This window comes from Pinus tabuliformis, chromosome J (assembly GCF_031772625.1).
Source record: "Pinus tabuliformis cultivar Carrire ecotype Pingquan chromosome J, CPIR1, whole genome shotgun sequence".
NCBI lineage: Eukaryota > Viridiplantae > Streptophyta > Pinopsida > Pinales > Pinaceae > Pinus > Pinus tabuliformis.
This window is the reverse complement of record NC_142295.1, coordinates 1,450,814,828-1,450,837,805: the sequence shown is the minus strand read 5'-3', so window position 1 is coordinate 1,450,837,805 and position 22,978 is coordinate 1,450,814,828. Positions and strand designations below refer to the sequence as shown.

At 36.3% G+C, this 22,978-nt stretch overlaps 1 protein-coding gene across 1 annotated transcript in view; it reads right to left on the bottom strand.

Annotated features, from left to right (window-relative positions):
- Window positions 1–12,422: 12,422 nt before the first annotated feature.
- LOC149232834 (mitochondrial carrier protein MTM1-like) overlaps window positions 12,423–22,978 on the bottom strand; it is a 222,277-nt gene continuing 211,721 nt past the window's right edge. Inside the window, exons 8-10 of the mRNA XM_089379528.1 lie at window positions 12,833–12,982; window positions 12,663–12,721; window positions 12,423–12,552 (exon numbers count right to left, since the gene is read on the bottom strand). Of these exons, the coding sequence (XP_089235654.1) occupies window positions 12,432–12,552; window positions 12,663–12,721; window positions 12,833–12,982 (330 nt within the window). The 3' untranslated portion in view covers window positions 12,423–12,431. The remainder of the gene's footprint in view (window positions 12,553–12,662; window positions 12,722–12,832; window positions 12,983–22,978) is intronic.

Here is a 22,978-nt window from a genome sequence, read left to right as displayed (position 1 = left end):
AGGGGCAATGGCTGCTAGGGATGAGGATGCAAGGGAGGTTGCGTGCTAATGCTTGAGGGGCTGGAGCACTAGGTTGTGCATGAGGAGGAGCAACAGTTTGGTAGACGGGTTGGGGTCCTAGAAACATGTTGCTAGCAGGAGGGGCATAAATGTTGGAGGAATTGGTGCCCCCCTGCGGGTAGCCATAACTTTGTTGAGTATATGGTGAAGAGTGTGAAAGGGATCCAATGATACCGTCGGCGGCATGAGATGTCCCCGGTGCATTGGCACTTCCAAGACGAGGGAGATCTGGAATGATGGTATAGACATAACTCGATTGTGCATAAATCAAATCATATCTCAGGGCAGTTTGGAGAGCTTCTTCCTTGGTCTGAGGAAAATGGGACACGACATCTTTTCCAATGGGAGATAAAAGGATCCTAAGAAACCAATCTAGATAAACACGGTCTTCAAAAGGTGGGGCATGACATGCGCACCTCCTTCGACGCCGCTCTTGAACATGGTTAGAAAGGCAAGTGGTGGAGGACTGGTGGAATGTGGTCAATAGCTCTGTACCAATGTTGTACCGGAGAGGTAACTGGAAATATGAAAGGAATTATTTAGCAAGCGTCGTGAAAACGGAATGAGATGCGGAGGGTTGGTCCACATACCATTTTGCAGTATCTCCAGTGAGCATGCGTCAAAATATCTAAATACGAATGGAGTCATCGGTTATGGAATTGGACGAACACCACTTACGGAAGGATCGGACATGGTTGGTAAGATACTCTCCAGCATACCCTCAAACTTTGGGATGTCGGAGGGAAGCTTAGTTGGCATAGAGGGCCAACCAGCGTCATGGTGTAAGGGGTCGTTTATCAATTGGTTAAAATCCAGTTCTCTTAACCCGGCCATAAAGGGGAGCATGGGGGTTGTCAGAATGGTTCATGAGACTGTTCTGCTTGATGTGACCACCGAGATAGAACCGGAGCCAACACCAGGTTGGGTTCCTGCACCAGATGTGGGTCCAGACATGGTGATGATATGCGATAAAGGAAGCTCAGAATCAGATGAGGAATCAAAAGGACCAGGAGAAGAGTCGGTATGGGGACTCGAAGGGCTATGAACTTGAACCCGACAGGAAGAGGTAATATTCCCAAGTGGAAATTGGGGGTGAAGGCCTAATAGTCTCCCCGACAAACGCCTTGGTGGCGCAATGGTGGTAGGACACACGCGACACTAAAATGGTGAAGGGAAATCAACAATATATCTTTGTCTTGATGCGAGGAGATAAATTTATTATGTTAAGTCTTGGTTTAGCGGTGTAAACCAAGCGCCCTTCACTTAAAGTATGCTTGTGTGTGCAAGTGTATTAATTGATTAAGCCCAGATCATGTTTGTGAAGAAAAAAAGCTTGCTGAAAATAAACTGAAATTAATAACAAAAAATGAACAGCAAAACAATTAACTAAACCCCACCCAAACTGAGTTTGAAAGCACTATACTGCTTGGTCGCTAGATCGATGGAAAATACACTAAAACGATCAAGAGATCTAAATGTTAGTATGACTGGGATCAAGTGACACTAAGTTGTTGGAAAGTGGTGCAGCAATAGCAAAATACCAAAGGGGAAGATCGCAAAAGATAGATAGATGGGTGAAATACCTAGGGAAACCGATGGGACCCTAAGGCAAATCACCAAACAAGTTTAAATGTGAAACTATGGATGGTAACAACCTATCTTTACAGATCTGAAACAGAAGGGTACATATGTGGAAAATATGGATGGTAACAACTTATCTTTATAGATCTGAAACAGAAGGGTACAGATCTGGAAAATGTGGCTAAAAGCGTTGCAAAAACTCAAACTACTCACTCAGCTAAACTCCTTCTAGAAAGGTGGAAGCGTACTAGAAGCCCTAGGGGAGGCTAAACTCGACTTCGACGACTAAATCAGAGAGGATCAAGGCCTAAGCGGGACGAGACAAAGGTCAGACAACCCAACAAACAACACTCTGCAAAACCCAAAAACAGATCTGAGAAAAACCCTAAAACCCAGAAATCACAGGTACTGACCTGTTTCTCTGTAGGGTTTGCAATTTTTGGGCTGTTTAGTGCCTTATGGCCTCCATATCGCACTTTTTAGGCCAAAAAGTGTGATTTCTGCTCCGTGGATCTCGGTCGGCAAATCTCATAAAGAAGTGTCGCCTTTGTCGCGGTTGGTTCCTGTGACCTACAGAAAAGACCAGAAAACTTGCGGAAGTCAGAAATTTAATAGATCTAGGGTTAAAAAAATAGGAACATTAATAGAATTGAAAAAAGAAGAAATCCTAAGCTAAAAACCGAAGGTCACCCAGTTTTTTGGATCTGAAGTATAAAACCCAGCGGAGTCGCCAATTTTGTTGTAGTGTTTTTTTCTCAATGATGTACGAAAAAAACCCACTTAAGATTGTAGATGACGAACAATCTCAACAATATAAATGGCTGCTAAACATTGTAGATCTACAACCACCGATAGAAACAAAACCTGCCAAAGTCTGAATCTATGCTACAATCATAGTTAAACAACAAAAAGAAAGAGTAATAACTCCAATCATCCAATGGAAACCAGATATGTAAATAATATAGAAAACAGTCTTTCGAATTAATCACATTGTAAGGATTGGGTCGATGTTTCAAACCAACTAATGTGGTTCATCCTCAGGACAAGGTGAGAAACCAATAATTTGAGAGAATAAATAGCAAGGATGCATTATTGTTCAATGTTAGTCGTTCAAAATTAGCCATTGGTGAAATAAAATTATTCAGGAGATGTTTAATAAATTAACTAGTATTTAGTTAGAAACTAGTTGTTATGTAATAATTAATTATTTAATATCGAAATTGTCAATTATTTATCAATTTAAATAAAATATAATCTAAGAATAACTTATTTATATAATATTATTAGTTAGGGTTGACCTAATCAATGTGAACCCTAGTGTGTGAGGGAGGATGGTTAACTAGTGATTTCATTCCTCTCCATGCAATTCAGTCTTATATCCACAGATTCTTAGAGTTTTCCAAGAGTGCATTCTCGCTATTCAGATCATTCACAGTATTCTCTTAATTGTCTACATTATCCCTCAAAGTATTAATCATTTACCGTTGAGATTCCAACTTACTCTTAGAATTTTTAACCTGCTCTTCTGAGATAAGAATCCACCGGCCGTTTAAACTCCAACAACAGTATTTTACTCTTCAGTATTTTCTTAAGGCTAATGACTTCTTTGAAGAGTAAGGCAACAGTCTCACTCTGCACTCTTTCAGAGTCTTCCTGAGATAAAATTTCAACCTGAGAACCATGCTTGAAACCATTGCCTTCGACTATTTCATTTATTTCATAATAGATTGAATCTTACATCCTTGGGGTTTAATTTGGAAGTGAATAGCTACAAGCTCGAAGGCCATAGAGTATCAAGCATATTTTGATATATTATTTAAATACCTCGGTCTAATATAGACATATATAACAGTTAAGTCTAGTGAAAATCTATGATAGTTGATTTTGGCATAAAGTTTAAATATGGTAAACAATGTCATTTATAACATAGATTGCACCATTTAACCAAATATGAAAGAAGCTTTATTTATGAGTTAATGGCTTATGGAATTTATTTTACAATTTCTAATACACATATTGAACTGCTAAAGTTACGAAATCATAGAATTTGCTTAGGGTGGTAATGAAACATACAGCTGAGAAGTCCTCGTCCTTAAAATGAACTAGTTAATGCACATGTTTTATGACAGCTAAGGACGTCTGAGTGCTTAATATATTTATAATAATTTAATGATTAACAATCACCAGAATATAATAACAATAAAATAAAACATACAAATAAGTTTGACTAATGAAACTAGTTCCATCTCATTTCAATGAGTTGCCCTTTTTCCTTGTATAATACCAAAAACTTAATCTTGACCTCGTCATACGTTAATTTTCTTGGTTTAGGCTTTGAAATCTGGACGAGTCGTTGGATGTGAAGCATTTTTAATGCTCTAACACTAATGAAGCCATTATTTAAAAAATTAATGACGACTTATAGGTGCCACATTTTAGATTGACATATGGAAATTATGTTTTATGTAGTAATATCTTGGCTAATAAATTTAATATTTACATCAATTGCATAGAATTTTTATATAATGGTATGTATTAAAGAGAAGTCAATAATTAAATGTTGATTTCAAAAGGAATTTTTTTAATGCGTGCCTAAAAAGTTATGAGTATGTTTTAAAATATTATTAAATTAATTTGTTTTGAAATTTTTAATAATAATTTAAATTAAAATATAGTTGTCATAAATATAATTATTGATATAAATATACATTATAGTTTGGATATAATAATTTTAATGGGTTGTCATGATAATTTGGCAATTTATTTAATTTCTTATGTATGAGTGAGTGAAGTGGAGTGGTCACAGGTCATAAGTTGTGACCACTTAATAGTATCCTTGGGTTTTCTTTGAGAGAGGTTGGGATTTTTCCTTTGGGATGAACCTGAGTGATAGCAGGGGATATCACTATCTCCCTTTTTATATAGGTGAGGTGTGGTAGGTGTTATAATCAATTTGATTCCTCTCGATAGTTTCTATGTAGCTAAAACAAACTTTTCCCACCTTTGCAAATAGAAGACAACTTACTTGGATTGGGAAGTATGCTTTGCGTTTGACTGGCATAAGTTCTTTATTTAGAATATTCTTGTTTATTGCTCAATTCAATGCAACTACATGTTTAGATTCTTCAATTGTTAGGTCATGTGTCACATCATCTCTAACTAGTTGAGACACTAACATCTTCGCTTACTAGTTGGTGTAACAAGGATATTATCTATAATCAATTAATGTGGTGATGTTTCAAAGAGTTTCTTGGTTGGCCCATTCCTTGAACACTACATATTGACGCTTTGCATTGTATCTATTTATTTACAACTGCAACTAAAGATGTTTTAATTTTTAGCACTTTTGACCTCAAAATCCTTCATCTTTTTGCTAACTCATGAGATTAAGTTCGTCATTTGAAATTCTTCTTCTTAATTGTCCACCTCTTTCAATTTTTTTTTCCGCCTATGGCCTAAATGCAATACTATAAATATCATTTTAGGGAATATACTAACAAGGGTCCAAAATGACACTTATTGAGATATTGGGGAAAATACTGTAGAATTATCATAAGGGATAACTTAGAATTTAAGACTTTGGAAAATATCGAACATATGAACAACTTAATAAAATAAAATAAAAATAAAAAAGGGGAGAAGAAAAAAAATATCTCCAAGACTAATTGAAATAATTTGTATGCTCTTTTCTTCTACGACAATAAAATTGCAACATCTATGACAGTGAACTCTAACATATGCAATGATGATCATACAAATCACCTTTTGTTCCATATTGTCCCCGACATTGTCACTTATAGGGTCATGTAGACGTAGTTTGAAATGAACTACTATAATTGGAAGCTACAAGAGTACAGTGTGTGGATGACTTTACTTGGTTGAATGCATCATATATTAATTGTACCATGAGATGAATATTGATTTTGATTGTCCTGCTCCTTGTTTTGTTGTTTCTTAATACAGAAATAAATTTGGGTTGCAATGTTCACAAGATATAGTCCTTTAGTTTATAACGGAATGCATGGTATAGATACCTTGGGAAATTCTAACCTGCCCACTAGAAAGTAAATCAATCTAGATATTCACTTACTAAAGAGTCATTATTTCTTGGAATAACCCATATTCAGGTTCCAAGTCAAACTAAAATGGTAGATAACTATGAGGTCGACCAATGTGAGCTTAGATAGGAGGGATTGCATACCTACTATTAATTTCCTTGAGAAATGACCAACAAGAATGAAGAAAATGGGGAGGAAACTTTTGATGAAAAAAAAAAGACTTGCATTATGAAAATAGTATGAAGGATGATCATGAAAAGGACAATTGTTGGACATTACATCTCAAGCTCATATCCGAAGGAGCTATACTAGAAAGACATTCTTGAATATCCAAGAGGTTAAAGGAATGAAAATGAGAAGCGTTAGATTTTATGAAAATGTTTCATGAGGGCCTATTACAGAACTAATTAGGTAAAAATAATAATAATAATAATAATAATAAATTGTTGAGAAAATTACTTAAACCAAAAGATGAAAACGATTTTGTTGATTGATTTTAATTCATTAGAGAAAAATTGCTTAATTTACAAATCAGGGATACCTGTTACTAGAAGGTTAGCAAGAGTTTCAGGAAGGATTCCTAGGAGATGTGCCGTCGTTTTTCCTTTTTGTTCTGAGGACTTCAGGACGAAGTCCATTGTTAAGAGGGGGTGTATGCAGTGCCCACTCTAGTTTCTTGACCGTAATATGACATTATCTTATACACTTTATTCTTTGAGGACCTCAGGTTGAGGATCCGGACACATGGATCTATTATTAGTGGTTGTGATGTTTATGTATGTTCTCCATTGACATTATGATGATGATAGTATTAATGGTTATGTATGTTCTCTATGGGTATTGTGATGATTGTAGCATTAATGGTTATGCATGTTCTCTATTGATATTATGATGACTGTAGCATAAATGGTTATGTTTGTTCTCTATTGAAATGATAATGATAATAGTAGTAAAGGATATGTATGCTCTCTATCGATATCATGATGATGATAGCTTTGATTGATATGTATGTTCCATTGATGTTATGATAATGATAGCCATGATGGATGTGTCCCCTATGTTAGCTACTTACATTATTTCTAGTTCACAATGAACAATGATGCGAATGACTAGGTGATGTTGATGAGCTATTATGGAAATGACTAACAATGAGAAACTTTGTTACTAATAATTATTGAGTATGACAAGAACCACCGGAGGCACTCGCATATGATGAATTGATGACACCTGGTTTGATGAAAACTAATATTTTGTATTTGAAATTCTAAGTCAATTTTGAAACCTGCTATATAGGTATATATATATTCTGATGATATGTTAGTGGTTGCGGGCATAAATTAGTTGTTTGGCCGAATGACTCACATATGGGTGATGGGGTTGTACAATTGGATGGAATTGCATGGGAGGGGTGGGACAATATCCTTGATCGCACTCGCTAGCACTCTCACCATGACTTGGGCTGGAAAGGTTGAAACACCTTCACCTTGAAGATCACGATGTCATGAGGGCAGGTCCCAAATTTGGGTCGCTCATGAGGATTTTACTAGGCAGCGCGCATCAAGGCAGATTCCTTGATCCCCGACACCATTAGTCTCGCTATGGCAAGCAACATAAGAGATGATAGTAGTATGCGTCATTGCACCTATACTTTCCCCTCGTAGCCACTGGATGCTTGAAGGGCAAGTGGAATGGTAACCTTGGAACTTCAAGGGAATTTCTTGAAGGGCATGACCAACTTGGCACCCTTGGCATCACAAATAAATTGTTAGGCGTGGCACCCCTGGAACTTCAATGGAAATTCTTGAAGGGCACGACCAACTTGGCACCCTTGGAATCATTAAAAATAAATAAATTAATAAATATAATCAAGATATGAAAACCCTGTAAATTCACATCAAACGGTAATTGATGTCAGAACTAAGGTAACTAAATCAAGAATAAAATTTGGGTTAAGGAGATCATAGGAAGAAATAAAATATTTTTCCTTGAAAGCTCTACCCTTCCCATGTTGGAAAATATTAAGTAGATAATGTACTTAAGTAACTTAATTAGGTAAAGGGGGGAAAGAGGGACATAGATGTAAGTATAAATATTAATCCTAAAATAGTTAAACCTAACTAAGAGAAGAGGGTGGTGAATTAAAATAAGATTAATAAATTAAAATTTAGAGAAATTTAGAGAATCTGCATGTGGCAACAACAAACATAATAATATCCATCTAAGAGGTAAATTGAGTTAAATTAGGGAGTAGTTAGGGGATCAAATTTGTGACTTGTCAATTGAATTTAGTAATGAATACAATCTAAGGATTAAAAAAGGGGGATCAAGAGACAACTAGGAGAAAAAATAGGAAGTCTTGTTGACGGGGTGGGGGACGGGGAATATAATTCTAAATGAAAATTTAAGTAAATAATTTTGGAGATCCTTGGTGAGAGAGTGACACATGGGTGGGTGAATAATCAAACCATTGGATTAACAAAAATAATTAATTATGCATGAAATGTCAAGTGTTACCTATGAAGACTCCTATAAAAGAAGGGGCAGGCCATGGGAGAAGGGCATTTTCTTTTACCCTATTGTTGGATGGCCGAGACTGTGTCAAAGTAGTGACTACGAGCTATAGTGAGTTTGGTGAGGTAGAGGACTTTAGAGGGGGGACTCTTGAGCCAAAGAGTGCTCTCCTCTACCAACGAATACATGTCCTCCATTATACAACCCCATTGTAGCTCGGGGGTCAGCGGGGAAGGAGAGTACCCCAAGAGTAGGGTGGCAGGTCAACCAGTGGGTCACTACATTCGGATTAAACACATCAACATTCACGCTTGGAGGCAACTAACAACAAAGGAGTGCAAGTAGCAGCTAGTCAAAAATTGAATCTCGTCTCTTGGTGAACGGTACCTATGTGATTATAATGTTCCTTTATGTGACTTCATTATGACTTTTGTTAATAACATATAAAATAGATGATATGTTTAATGCAGTGAAATTCAGGGATGTTTTATATAAGTGCTTAATATTTTTGAGTTCCCAATGTTAGTTTCTTATGGTGTGTGTGTGTGTGTGTGTGTGTGTGTGTGTATACGGTTGGTCCCTACAATTGATATGTGGGACGTGGTTCTGATACCAGAAGGGAAGTCAATGGTGACTTCAAAATGGATCTACAAGATCAAACATGTTGCATATGGCAGCATAAAAAAGTACAAGGCTAGATTTGTGGCTAAAGGATTCTCCCAAAAAGAGGGAAAATAATATAATGAAACATTTGCCCCTGTAGCCAAGTACACTTGTATTAAATCTATCATCTTTGTTGCTTTTGTTATGGGTTGGAAATTACACCAGATGGATGTAAAGGTTGCCTTCCTAAATGGTGTAATTGAAGAAGTGTACATAGAGCAGCCACATGGTTTTGTGATCCATGGGAAGGAGTCCCATGTTTGTAAATTGAAGAAAGATTTGTAGGGGCTTAAGTAAGCACCCAGGGCATGGTATGCCAAAATAGACGGTTATTTGAGGAGCTTAGGGTTTACCAAGAGAAAAGTCAATCCCAACCTTTAATACAAGGTTGAAGAAAGTTGCCCCTTGATATTGGTATTATATGTAGATGACATGTTTCTTACAGGGGATGAGAATCCATAGATGGGTGCAAGAGGGAGATCACTTCAGAATTTGAAATGAAGGAGCTGGTTTAATGCACTATTTCTTGGGAATAGAAGTGTGGCAGAGACCAAATGAGATCTTCCTTAGCCAACAAAAGTATACAGTTGAGATCCTACACATATGGTTGCAAGTCCCTGGCCACACCTATGGTTATGAATCTGAAGTCAGGTAATTATACATTTTTCCTAATTTTTTACTTAGGAAATATTTAAAAATCACTAACTGACTTAATTAAGACATTTTCCTTGGGTGAAACTTAGGAAAAATTGCATGGGCTTGAAGATAATTAATTCTTATGTGTTCCTAGCCTTAGCAACACCTGTCAAGGCTAGAACCCCTATCTGAGCTACAATATTTAACACAAGGGGTTGTGATCGCAATCCAACAGCAAGAGAGGTAATTTGCAAGGCTTAAGTAAGAATCACCTAACCAACCACCTATTTAAAAATCCAAAACTTTTTCCAAAATTCTGTTTATATAATATAAAAATAAGAAATACACAAAAATATTTTAGTAGCTTGAACTTAAATTCTATTTTTTAGCTAGTAAATCTTCCCCATTTGACCCAAAAAAGGTACAGCTTACTTGTCATGTGTAAGAAATCTGATTTGAAGCATTTTAAGGGGATGTACAAGGGTTCTACAATTCTGCAAATTCAATTTATAGCAGTGGAGTGGATTTTGTATGGTAAGTGAAAGTCTCACCCAAGGGGTTTGATATACAAGGTAAGCACTTATACACCCTTGCCATTTTTAACTTCCATGCATTAATTCATCATTATTATTGGTGAATAACCAATTTCCAATTTGCTAGAAACTCAATTTATGCATAAATAAAATCTGCGTTTTTTTTACCCCTTGGGGATTTAACCCCCTTTAGCAAGTAAAATTTTCTAGATCTCAATATCTTTCAAATTACTCACTCAATTTATGTGTTGGGTTGGTCATATTGTTGTTTACTTATTTCCCTAACACGTTTTTTTTACCCCTTGGGGATTTAACCCCCTTTAGCAAGTAAAATTTTCTAGATCTCAATATCTTTCAAATTACTCACTCAATTTATGTGTTGGGTTGGTCATATTGTTGTTTACTTATTTCCCTAACACTTCAACCCCACAAAACCAACTAGGAAAATCCATTTTACACTTGTAGGTGGCCCTAAAGGGGGGTTTAGCTTGTTGGTTTCTATATTTTTCTGCAGTTTTGTACATCTCAAGTTGCAGAACAACAAACTAATTGTTCATTTTCAGCAATATACCAAGGTCTATAGCAAGGTATTCATCCCAACTTGCTAAGGGCTTTTAACACTCAGTTTTTATGTTATTTCAGGACTTACTTTCCATAATTATAGTGTTATTTCTTTCTGGTCTGCATTTTGAGTAGTAAACTTATCATCTTTAGATCAACAATATCTTTAAAATTAACTCTTAGACTCCATCAATCAAGAGGTATTATTAAGCACTAATCTACTAACCTGTGTAGGGGAATATTTAGTGCATGGAATCGTCCCTTGACTTTGCAATAATTTTCTTAAAGAGTGGGGATGCACTTGTCCCATGTGCTGCCACCTTGTCTTCTGATGACATTAATGAGACCTGCTAATTTTGACGGTAACAGGACCACTTGGCATGCCATAGGAGGATGAGCACTTAACTTGAAGATGATTGGATTGAGAGCACATTGCAAAATGTAAGGTTGTCATTAGTTGTGATGCTTGCTATTTTGAGTTGAAAGAAAGAGACAAAATGTAGATGGTATAAAACTATATCATATATGTAAATATGCTTGCAATGAGAGTTCATTGCAAAACGCGCGGTTGCCATTACTTTTGATGCTTGCTATTTTGAGTTTATGAAGGAGAGAGAAAAAAAAAGTTCATGGTATGTTAGTTTCTTGAGCCTTCATTATTAAAAATCTATACGTTAGGATGGAAAGAATTTTAAGTCAAAGTTGCCTTTATTATGACGGAAATTAAACACTAGCTACCATTGTGCTATGCTTATGTATATCAGTATAAATAAGTCATTTGGCTTCAAACTGAAACGTTCCAAGAAATTCTAAATGGCTTGCTAATAAATCATTTGAGAGGTCTTCAATGTAAACCAACACCCTCAGTGGCCTTGAAGATATGCTTTTAAAAGACTTAATAATGGAATAGAAAAGCAAACCTTTCATTTCAATCTGTTACAATTTATAGAATAAATCGGGCAACAAGGTACTAACCACATGTCAATTGAGTTGTGATAAGTTAGCAAATATACGAGGGGTTTGAGGAGAACAAAATGAAATAGTCATGCAGTATGCCTCGACTTTGAAGGTAAGATATTAAAGTCATCTCCAAAGAATAATTTCCAGAATTCATATTTTTTTTTGATTGAGCTATTTATGCTGTAATAAGGGAGATGAACAATGGAGTTTTCAATTGTGCTCAAAGAATTACCTGGGAATCATCTATAAGCAATCAGGGACTAGCTAAAATGGGTGAAGCCTTTAATCTAAAACATCAAATAATTCCAGAGATTTTGGAACAAGGAAAATTTTAAGGACGGAAAATTTTCTTGAAGTTTAAAATATTGGCGAATCTCACTAATCCCTAATATGCAAATTATAAATGTTTATTGATATATTTGTAAAATTAATCAAATTTATAATTATTTTATATATAGTCTCTATATAATGTTGGCGATTTTTAAGGTAAAATAATTTTATATTCTAAAATTTGGGCGAATCGTCTTTTATAAAATTGGAAATTGGCGAATCTTTTTTGTGGAAAAATCATGGAAAATTAGCCCACTGGGCGAACATTAGCCCCTAAAATTTTCCATGTTTTGGAATTTTTATTCTGTTGAACATTTCCTACCCTTTCCTGAGGCATGTCCTCTTGGTGCAAAATTTACAGCCCAATTGTAGTATTTTTTATTGTACCTATTCTCTGAAGGGTAACTCACATACATTCTGAAGATGCAATCTGAGATGCCTTGCACTTTCATTTCTTAAGCACAAGCATTACAGACCATCTCAGTTAGCACACTAAGTTCTGCATGTTTGTATGCACATTGCATACTCGTTGAGACAGCTATGTCTGGTGTAGCATGTATTTGAGAACTTCATAGAATGAAACCACAATTCCAACAGAAGGACCAGCACGGCTTACACGTGGTCCTAGACCTGTGAATAGCCCCCGTATTCCACCATCCCTGGACAAAAATGTTGTTTAATTCCTAAAATGAGCAAGTATCATACAGCTTACCTATAATGCACATTACACGTACAGAATGCTTTCAAGGAGATAACAAAACCAACTTGCCTCCAAATTTCCATCAGTATTTTCCTGGTATTTATTTTCATTGCTTTCATTGGATCCTTCTGAAAATACATGTGATTTGAAGTCATAAGTACAACATGAAAGCATATTCTGAATGAAGTGTGCCGTATATGCAAATGACTAGATTGTAACAGCATATATTCAAATGACACCTCTATTTGTCGTCGTGTTTTGGCAACATCCAAAGGGCAAGTGGCAGCAGCAGCAATACCACCAGCTATGAGGCCAGCTGAGAAGTTTGCTCCCAAAATACTTAATGCATTGACATCAGACTTAACCATCCCAAGTAAGTAACGCCTGAGCTGTGAAAAAATGAGAAAAAACTAACCTCTGAGTTTTTCACACAACAGAAAAAGACAAATAGAAAACTTCTACAAAAACATCCAAGAAAAGCTACCAACATAATTGCCCCTCCCTTTCTAGGAAACTGAAGTACGGATTTAACATCTGCTCTAAAGCTTAAAGCAATAAAAAATAGCATGGTTGTAAAGATTAAATGGAGACGAAAACACAACCAACAGAAGCAACATGACAACGAAACAGTATAAAAGAAAATCTGGGGCAGCTTCCAAGTAAAGCTTCCATCCTTTTTGGTTCCCTCTATTTTATTTGATCATTATACTTGGATTCTGTTAACAGAAATAGACAAGAAACGGAAACAGTACAGAAACAACCTTTTTGAGGTACTCGTCTACCTCTGGAGGCATTTGAAAAACATTGTGATGAATTTAAAACACAAAAAAATGAGGTAAAAAACACCTAAGCATTGATGTAAACGTAATTTGATTTATAGCATTGATAAATTATATATTGTCGATTACTTTTGAGTCTCGCATGGATTTGGATTTATTAAGATATTTATCACTTGCATAATATGCATAACATGGGGGTGACCGTTTCTCATCCCCAAACCTTCTGGTTTCCATTTGACATTCCCTCCTTGTTTCCCGTTTGATTCTCTACTTTTCGTCTCTGGTAACATACTGTATAATGCAGCAAACGACTAACCATATCTTGTAAACATGGGTCACTAAAACTTTTTATACCTAGTGATAGCTTTTTCACTTTTCTTTTCAGCCTAGAAACTACATTTAGTGTAAGAAATTAAAGAATAAGGATCATACCTAGCTTTCCTGTTGAAATTGTAATTAGAGTCGGTCTTCATAATATAAAATTATCATTGATATGTTTACTATATTTATGTATATTTTGTTAAAAGCATGTTCCTCATGCTTTGAGTCAAAAGAGTCAAAAAGAATTTATTTGAAGTCAAAAAGAATGTTTATTTGAGTCATGTCCCATTTGGACGTTTGAAAGAAAAATAAATGGAGCCCACAAGATCTTCAAGCCGGCACTCCTTGGACAAGTCAGCCTAGTGGCACCTATTCCACCCTTCTGGACAGCTATATATAAGAGTCAACTTCAACCTCTTGGAGACATCATTCATCATCACATCATCTATCTATTTCTGCACCTAAACAAGAAGAAGAGAGACCGAAGTCATAGGAGAGAGAAGCAAGTCAAAGGAGAAGAAGAAACTGAAGTTTCTACCCTATGCACATGTGACAGTTTTCTGTGAAAAGGGCCAAATTTCTGAGGTGATTATAGGGCCGAAATTCGGCCTCTACTGCAGGGTTGAAAATATCTGATTTTTGACCAAATTTGGAGAAGGTTCACGAGCATTGACTTTGACTATTGGAGGGGACTTGGAGGAGGGTTTGACTTGGAATCCTTGTGGCAGATGTTACAAACAAAGTCCATACTATGCAGTGATCTTCATAACACTTGGAACACGAAGACATCCATTGAGGATATGAAACATATATATTGATTAATGTACGAAAGTATTGATATCAGATATGATATGTTTACAAATTAGGAACTACTTATATACTTAGGTAGGTGCCCCTTTATGAACGGTCATGTCCTGGGGACATGCTTCTTCATTAATTAATATATTATTATGATTATTATTTCTTTATTTATATTTTTATTATTTTTATATAAATTATATTCATAACATTGCCTTCCTCTTCAAAAAGCGTTGTACTCAAAGCTTATTGCTGACAAGGTGTATCATATGTTTCTTGTATTGTAATTTGTTCGCATCTTTTACGAATTCTTGAAGCTGTCATCTTCGTTGATAAAAGATGATAGAATCTTCTAAGTGATAAACAAAATTGTCGAACTGAGAAGGGATTTGACCATCCTAAATTAATCTTCTCTGAAATCTTGAGGTTATTGGATTCCTCATGTGAAGTTTTATCACGACACTGAATTGCATTGACATTAGTAGTCTTCGGAACATAATTTTGTTGTTTCTGTTCTGAGTGATACAAATATGAGACTGATTGAGTTGTCTTCTATTGTGATTTAGATGTCGATAAGGAATTCTTGTGGTTTGATTTTCCCTTATCATGTTTGTGGAAATCTCCTGATTTACTTCATGTACAAATGTTGTTGAGTTGGTTGCATGATCTTCGCTTGGAATTTTCATCATTGGAGCTGCAAAATCTGAATATGTTTTTACTTCAACTGGTTTGTCACTTTATTGAGTTGTGATATTGAATAGATTAGTATTAGTTCCTTTTTCTTCGACTTGAACATCAACAGAGTTCCATGCTTCCTTTTCGATAAATTGTTGTACTTCGTTTTCCAACAACTTCTTGTCCTTCTTAAGCTTCTTAATTTGTGTCAATAATTTTTCGTTGTAGTCCTTGAGGCGAGTAACTTCTTCATTTTTGTCTATGACAATATTTTCGATAGTCTTAGTTTTTGTAGCATTAGATGTATTCTAGCCATGAAATTTGGTGGAGAGGCTAGTATACATGAGATCTCCAAAACCCAAAAATCGTTTCTAGAAATTCCGCCTAGAAGTGTCTCAATTAGATTATCAACTGTTTTTTTAATATTTCCCAAGTCTAAACTTAGGAAATATGGTTAATTAATTAGTATTAATTGAGATAAGGTGAGAATCATCTAGAAACTCACACAGATCGATCCAGAGATGACCCTATAGCATTGATTAAGTTTTAACCTTGGTCGTTGGTGCTCCAACAATGGATTATAAGAAGAGAACAATGTGGTGATGGAGAAGACACTTGAACAGTTCGATTTCCTTGGCAGATCGATTTCCCGAGTAGCAATTGTCAGTTGTCGGAGAGAGCCAGAGATCGAAGCAGTGAATAAGGGGCAGGGACAATGATCCAAAGGAAGTTTTTCTAGATCCAAAGAGGCAGCAACAAGAGGGTTGAGTTTTCCCAGTGAGGTAGCGCAGAGGACTAGGCAGTTGCTTCAGAGAGGGCAGTTCGATTCGCTGAGGAGAAAATTCATTCTCGGTTCCAATGGTTGGGCAGAGGTTCGAGAGGGCCGGAGAGACAATTTCCTCAGCAACAGGAGGAAGAACAACTTTATCATAGACCAATCACAGGCTTGACATCATAAAGACTGCATAGTGCAGCGCAGAGGTTAACACAGAGGCTTCAAGAGGCCAAGTTCTCTATAGGCAGGTTGTGTCGGGATTGCTTGTGGAGGAAGGGTAATTCCCTTCAATAATTTTGCCCAAATTTTCTTACTATGGATTGCCAGTTTCAGGTATCCATATTGTACTCGGATTTTCACTACTACATGATAATAAAAACCCTCACTGCTATACCGGTTTTCCCAAGTTGGGATTTTCCAGGTACTTTTGTCCAAAAATAATTGTGTTAATCTTATGTGTGTGCTAGCATTTCTCAGTTTCCAGTGCATTATTTTTCCACAGTATTTTGTCTGTGAAGGTTGCAGTGTGATTTATTTAGTATTTACCGTAGCAAACTGCAAATAAATTGTTAAATAAAAGTAACAATTAGGAGAATAATTTCCCTAATTGATTGCTTTTCTCACTCTTGCTTGGCCTTTGCCTTCACCTGAGCTCCAATACCATGTTAATTTTAGACAACAATGGTATGTTCTATGCTCAGCACAATTTACTTCAATGTTCCTTAAGCATACCAATAATAAGTTCCAATTATTTCCAGTAGCAATCACATTAACCATTAATCACATTGACAGTGAATGCAGATAGAACATTAAAAAAGTAGAAGACAAGCCAAGACAAGAGGACACCAAATTTGGCGGATGCCAGGGAAAAAACCCAATGTGGGGAAAACTCTTTGATCAAATCTTATTATTATTATTCAATAGTTTAGCAAAGAGAGAGAATACAGAAGTCAAATTGATTAGCCCAATAGAAATTCAAATCATCCTTGTCAAATTCTGCAGTCAAACTTCAACCCTAACAAGAAAGTCAATGTTGGTCAAAATAGTGGCAATTCTTCCTTGAAGCAGCTCGGTTTTCCTTGGTCAAACTCGACCTCATCAGGCGGATAAATTCAACCCAAAATAACTTAGTCAAACTCAGTGAAAGGAGAGAGAACACTGTTGTAATTTTCTGCAATCAAACTTGAAGTCAACACAGGTCAAGTAGCTCCAAAATCCTCGATTTTTGTGCTAGTCAATGTGGCCTAAAGAAACCAAAATTTTTCCCTCAAAACCATAGTCAAATTTCGTCTAAACAGCCTCAGTCAACGCTAGTCTTGAAGTCTGAAATTTCGGCCTATAATTTTCTGTCCAGAAAATCGTCCTCCTTGCCACACGTGTGAGAGAGAGAAGTTGCCCCAAACTGTACGAAACAATCTGATGAAGAGAGAGAAGAATGTGTGAGTGAATGATGTTCAAATGAGGTGTGAGGTCTCTTCTATTTATACATTTTGTTGTGGGTGAAGAGACACATCCATTGGGCTTCTTGAGCCTACATTGTGCTGAGGCCGACCTAAACAATTTGCACATGTGTGGTCATAAATTCAAAATCACACTTTTGTTTGTCTGAATGAGATGATCTTTATATCAATCTTGGACCTCTCAAAAAGAGGAATGCAATGCAATCATAATCTCCATCAAATGAGTTGTCCCAAGGTGGAATTTGGCCCTAGTTGCCAATTTTAACACATATTCCCTAAGTTTAGACTTAGGAAACATTGAAAACTAGTTAATAATCTAATTAAGTCATTTCCAAGTGGAATTTCCAGAAATGATTTCTGGGCTTTGGAGATCTCATGTATTTTAGTCTCTCCAAAATTTTCCATGGCTAGAACACATCTGATGCTACGAAAACTAACATTGTGGGGGATTGCAATGTTTCCATTGGATTTTGTCATGTACTAGGGTATGGAACTTGTGTTTAATCAAGAGCACCAAGCCCTCTTTGTGGGGGAGACTCCCAATGATCAAGAGCACCAAGGTTGTTCGACTATGCAGGAGGAGACTCCCAATAACACAAGAGACAAGAAATTAGAAATTTCTCATGGCAAGAGGGTCAAGAAGTAGATAATAGATTTACTTGTCTTTTCTAGTTTCTAGTACTTTTTATAACTATTGACTCTTTCGTATTTATTATGGTATGTTTTGTAAACAATATATGACAATTTAAGTTTGAGGTTTGAAGTTGGCATTATAACTCATTAGCAATGAATATGACTATGATGCTTCATGAAAGTTGAAAGTTGAAACATTTCATTTCATGTTAGATATTCTTTGTTATAGTTTGGTTACTTCGTAATGGTAGTGGTTACAAGTACAACTTTAGTGATAAATGATGGCAAATCTTATACATTCAATTTTGAAAGCTTAAACTTTAAGATTGATGAATCATGAGACTCGATATGTTGTATGTTACTAACTTGTGGACGTGGTTGATGAAAAATATAACTTTTAGATGATTGACGTTATATGGTTCAATCCATGTTTTTATGTTTCATAATTCAACATGTTTTTGTTGACATATATGCATCAAAATATATAAAAACGTATATTATATAAAAATTCACTCCCGAACAGGGAGCTTTTGAAAATGTCGCTCCCCGCTCCCGCTCCCAAGTAACCTTGCTCTAGAAAATAGAATTCTCCAAGTGTCTCTAGTGTATTCTCCATCACCACATCAATCCCTTCTTATATCTTCCTGTTGGGACTCCAACGACCAAGATTAAATCTTAATCGATGGCTCAAATCATTTCTGGATCGATCCGTATGAGTTTCTAGAGAATTCTCACTTTGACTTAATTAATTCTGATTAATTAACCATATTCCCTAAGTTTAGACTTAGGAGCTATTTAGAAATCAGTTAATAATCCAATTAAGTCATCTCTAGGTGGAATTTCGAGAAACGATTTCAGGGTTTTGGAGATCTCATGTATTCTAGCCTCCACCAAATTTCGTGGCTAGAACACATCTGATGTTACAGAAACTAACACCAAGCCCTTGTGGAGCCTCCTTATCCTTTAAGGAACAAAAAACAACGGTGAAAGTGAGATAATCTTTGAGTTTTGAATGATCACCAAGGATGTAAGATTAGTGTCTAACCATTAGGAGGCTATGGAGTCAAGAATAATCTCAATATGGGCAAATCACTCTTCAAGGAGACCTAAGAGAAACAGCTTCACTGCTGCTTTAGATATTTATACTTCGTTGACACTTGTTAATGAAGTTTCAAGAATGAAAATGCAATTATCCCCTAGGCATATTCATTCATTCACTATCTATGAGTAATACATGCAAAATTTCTCAATAGTTACAATTTTTTGACAATATTTCAAAAATTAAGGCACATTAGTAACCTTGAGATAATATTCCATGCATTAGACATTAACAAAATCAGAAATTCATCAATAAAGAGCACATCCAGGATAGTTAAGCACGTATCCATCCATAACAATGTCAATTAGAAGCTCCAATAAAGAATTATCCAAACATCAAAATTCATCCAAAAATCTCCAAAAACCATCCACAAATTGCAGGTCTGAAAATCTCTAATGAGGTATCAAAAATCCCAAGTGTGATGTTTAGGATGAGACTAGGTCTCTCCTATTTATACAAGAGTTATGAGTTCAAATTTTAAAAGACAAAACCCCCTTTACATGCCTAATATGCTAAGTAACCCACCCATGGTTACAAGCCAACCATGATAACTTCAAAAATGAATCAAATTTCCCTCGAAAGCCCACGCAAGGCTGATGTCATGCATGCGTAGAGGCCTAGAGGGGCAGTGTTGAGGACTCTTGTGCTAAAAATGTGAGAGAGGGCCTCAAAATCATGATGAATAAATTCATGCCCTCCATATGCTGCAAAACATCTCCAAACCCCTATTTGGGCTTTGTGGGCACCAAATGGGTCTCATGGGTCTCCAAGTGGCTCAAGATCAAGTTGATGCTCCATCTATGATAGCTAGAAGATGACAAATTTCCTCCCATGTCTCCCTGGGAAAGACATAACCTCCTTTGGGCCTTAGAAGAACTGCCAAGAGTCAGGTGCAATGTGTAGTCGGTTGGAGCAACATGGTCCAAGTGCATCATCATCTCTAAATAATTGGGGCATGAGAAAGCAAATGGTGGTGCTGAAAAATCCCATGGTGTGGCAATCAATGTTCTGCATCGATGGAATCCCATGGCTCTCAACGCTCACCCTACAAATGCCATCGTGACCCTCTAGAGGGCTTGGATCCCATAAAGCGAGGCCACGTGCAAGATGAAAACCCACCTACGATCTTGCATAAAATCCAATCCGTCTCCTCACCATCAAATACAATGATTCATTAATGCAATTGAGTGAGTAAGCTTGTTAATCAAGGGCAAAAATGGACACTTCATAATGGGTTTCCCTTTCAAATTTCGGGCTTTGAACATGTACTAGTGTTACCTTCCTGGGTAAGAGTGGTTAATGAAGGACCCTATTAGGTGGTTTCAACCTCTAAGGGAATGACATGTCCATGGAACATCCTTCAAATGGCAAGTGTCATATGAAATAATGATGGCATGGAGTGGGGGCAAAGGGAAGGCTCCAAGCCACATGCCACGATACAAGGGTAGCTATGATTAGGGAGGCCCACACCTTGGGTGTTAAAATGTAGGAGGGAGCAATTGTGGTACATGAGTTACCCAGGGCTTTGTTTTTTCACCCTTCTTCATGTGTTTTTTCCTTTTATTGATTTTTCTTTATTTTACAGCTCGGCGCTCAAAGATATGAGAGCATGATGTGCAAGATATAGCAGAGCTTACCCATTTAAGGTGGAGCAGTTCATTGCCCACCAAGGTGTGGGACATTAATGATGCAAGGGGCACTCATAGGGGCCCTAGGAACGAGGGTGATAGCTATAATGATAAGGGGTAAAGCTCGTGTTTGGCTTTTGCCCACGTGCTAAATTTTATTGCCTTGGCCATATTTTGCATTTTGTGGCACATTTCTTGTTGTATGTGGCCATATTATGCTTTTATTTTGTTTTTAGCAACATCAACCTCTGGGGCATCATTCCATGCCCGACCCAAGGCATGGTCAAAGGGGAAGGGGATGCTAACACCTTGTTGACCCAATGGACAAATGTGGACCCAGATAAGGAAAATGTGAAAAAGGCTTGTAATTGTTGATTTTTGATAGCATTGAATGTTCTCTAAGTCTCAAATTTTGCAGGGAGGCTTGGGCACATACATTCCAAAGAACCCAAAAAGTGTTTTGGGAAATTCCACCCAGAAATAGTTTTAATAAAATAATTAATTATTTTTAATGGGACCTGTTGTCGCACAGAATGTCTAGGCACCACGACAACGGCTCAGATCGAGGATTGTCACCATAATCCTCAATCTCTCTGTTTAAGTTGTCGCCCTACAGCAAGCTAAGGGGGGTAGACCCTATGGAAAAGTGGAATGAAGAAAAATTAGTTGGGAACCAGCCAATTCGAGAGACACAGTAAAGCGATCACGTATTTGATTAAGATTTAGCATGACTTATAGGATTTGATTAGATTTTAAACGATTGATACCAGTGCCTTATGGAGTCAACGATCTTGCTAGGGAAATTAAGACCAAGTAATCGATTAGCAATTGTTGCTTAGATGAATGACTATTTTATATGAAATGCAGATCCTAAAACTAATGTGACATGCAAGAATCTTGGTTAATTTTAGTTAAATGCCTATTTAAATGTGAGCCCTTCAATCCTTTCTATGTTGAGCCTGATTTCATAGTAATTGGCAGAGAGGTTCAAAAGAAGCACACTAAGGTGTGATTAACGATACCTCTCTTGAAATTCTAACATACCCGGTGCCTCTAGCGCTGCAGAGAACTGTGGCTCTTACGACTGCAAGGTCACCATTTTAAGTACTATTAAAACAGGCTTCTCAAGAAAAGACGGATGGATATCTATCTGTCTATTGACCAAGCTTATGCTTGGAAGTAAATTTTATCTATGCAAAGTTAACTTATATGCAAATGCACCGGAACATGAGATGAAGTTAGACTCGAGAATGGGAAAACATTTATGCCGCAAAGCCCTCAATTACCCAAATGAAATGCTCGCCTTTTTTTAGATGAAGACTTAGAAAATAAACTCTTGAAGATACTATAGTTAAAACACCAGCTTATTTCAAATCTTCTTGATACAATTTAGCTCAAAGAGAACAAAAACAACTTTGCAATTCGATATCAATGTCAACAGATGCTCAAAAAAAATACTCAGTTTATGAAACAAAGGATATGCATTTTATCACAATTCCATAACAGAGTACTTAATTTTCGTAAATTAATTTTTAAGACAGCAGTAAGAAAAACTTTATGACAGCAACAATATGACAATGAAAACAGTAAGCTATCAATGATATCTTTATGCCAAAAATTTACCGAAATTTTTCCAAACTTGCCCACATGAATTATCAAAATTTTCAGCCTGTTATGATGTGATTTTCAGAATTATATCAGATCTGATATACTTATTACAGCCAACAATTAAAACATGAAATAAGCCTAATGATGAATGCCCAACTCAAGAAATTAATTCCTTAATGTATTAAACAATTTAGGAACTGATTTTAGGCTAACCCACATGAAATTTTTCCACTGTTATATTTCAGACTTCAGAAACAGAATTATTCAGAGATAACAGTGACCCAAAATGTAGATCTAGGCCAAATTTTTGATACGCATCAGACATAAATGACTTATTAATGTATTTAGCAATTTTTTAGTTAATTTCAAACCACTTAGATGTGTTTTTCACCACTATTAGAAAGGCATATGACTGCTGTAGAAAAAAGTGTGGAAAAAGATGGTTTAGAGATCAAACCCTTATGCCCTGGACCTTGAAGATCACTTGCCTAAGTTGCCAAAAAATTTCAATATTTGAAACACAAATTTTTACCAAATTTTCTGCAAAAACCCACCAATGATTAGCTTCAGAAAATCAAATATTCAAATCAGTAATGGAGCAAGGGAATC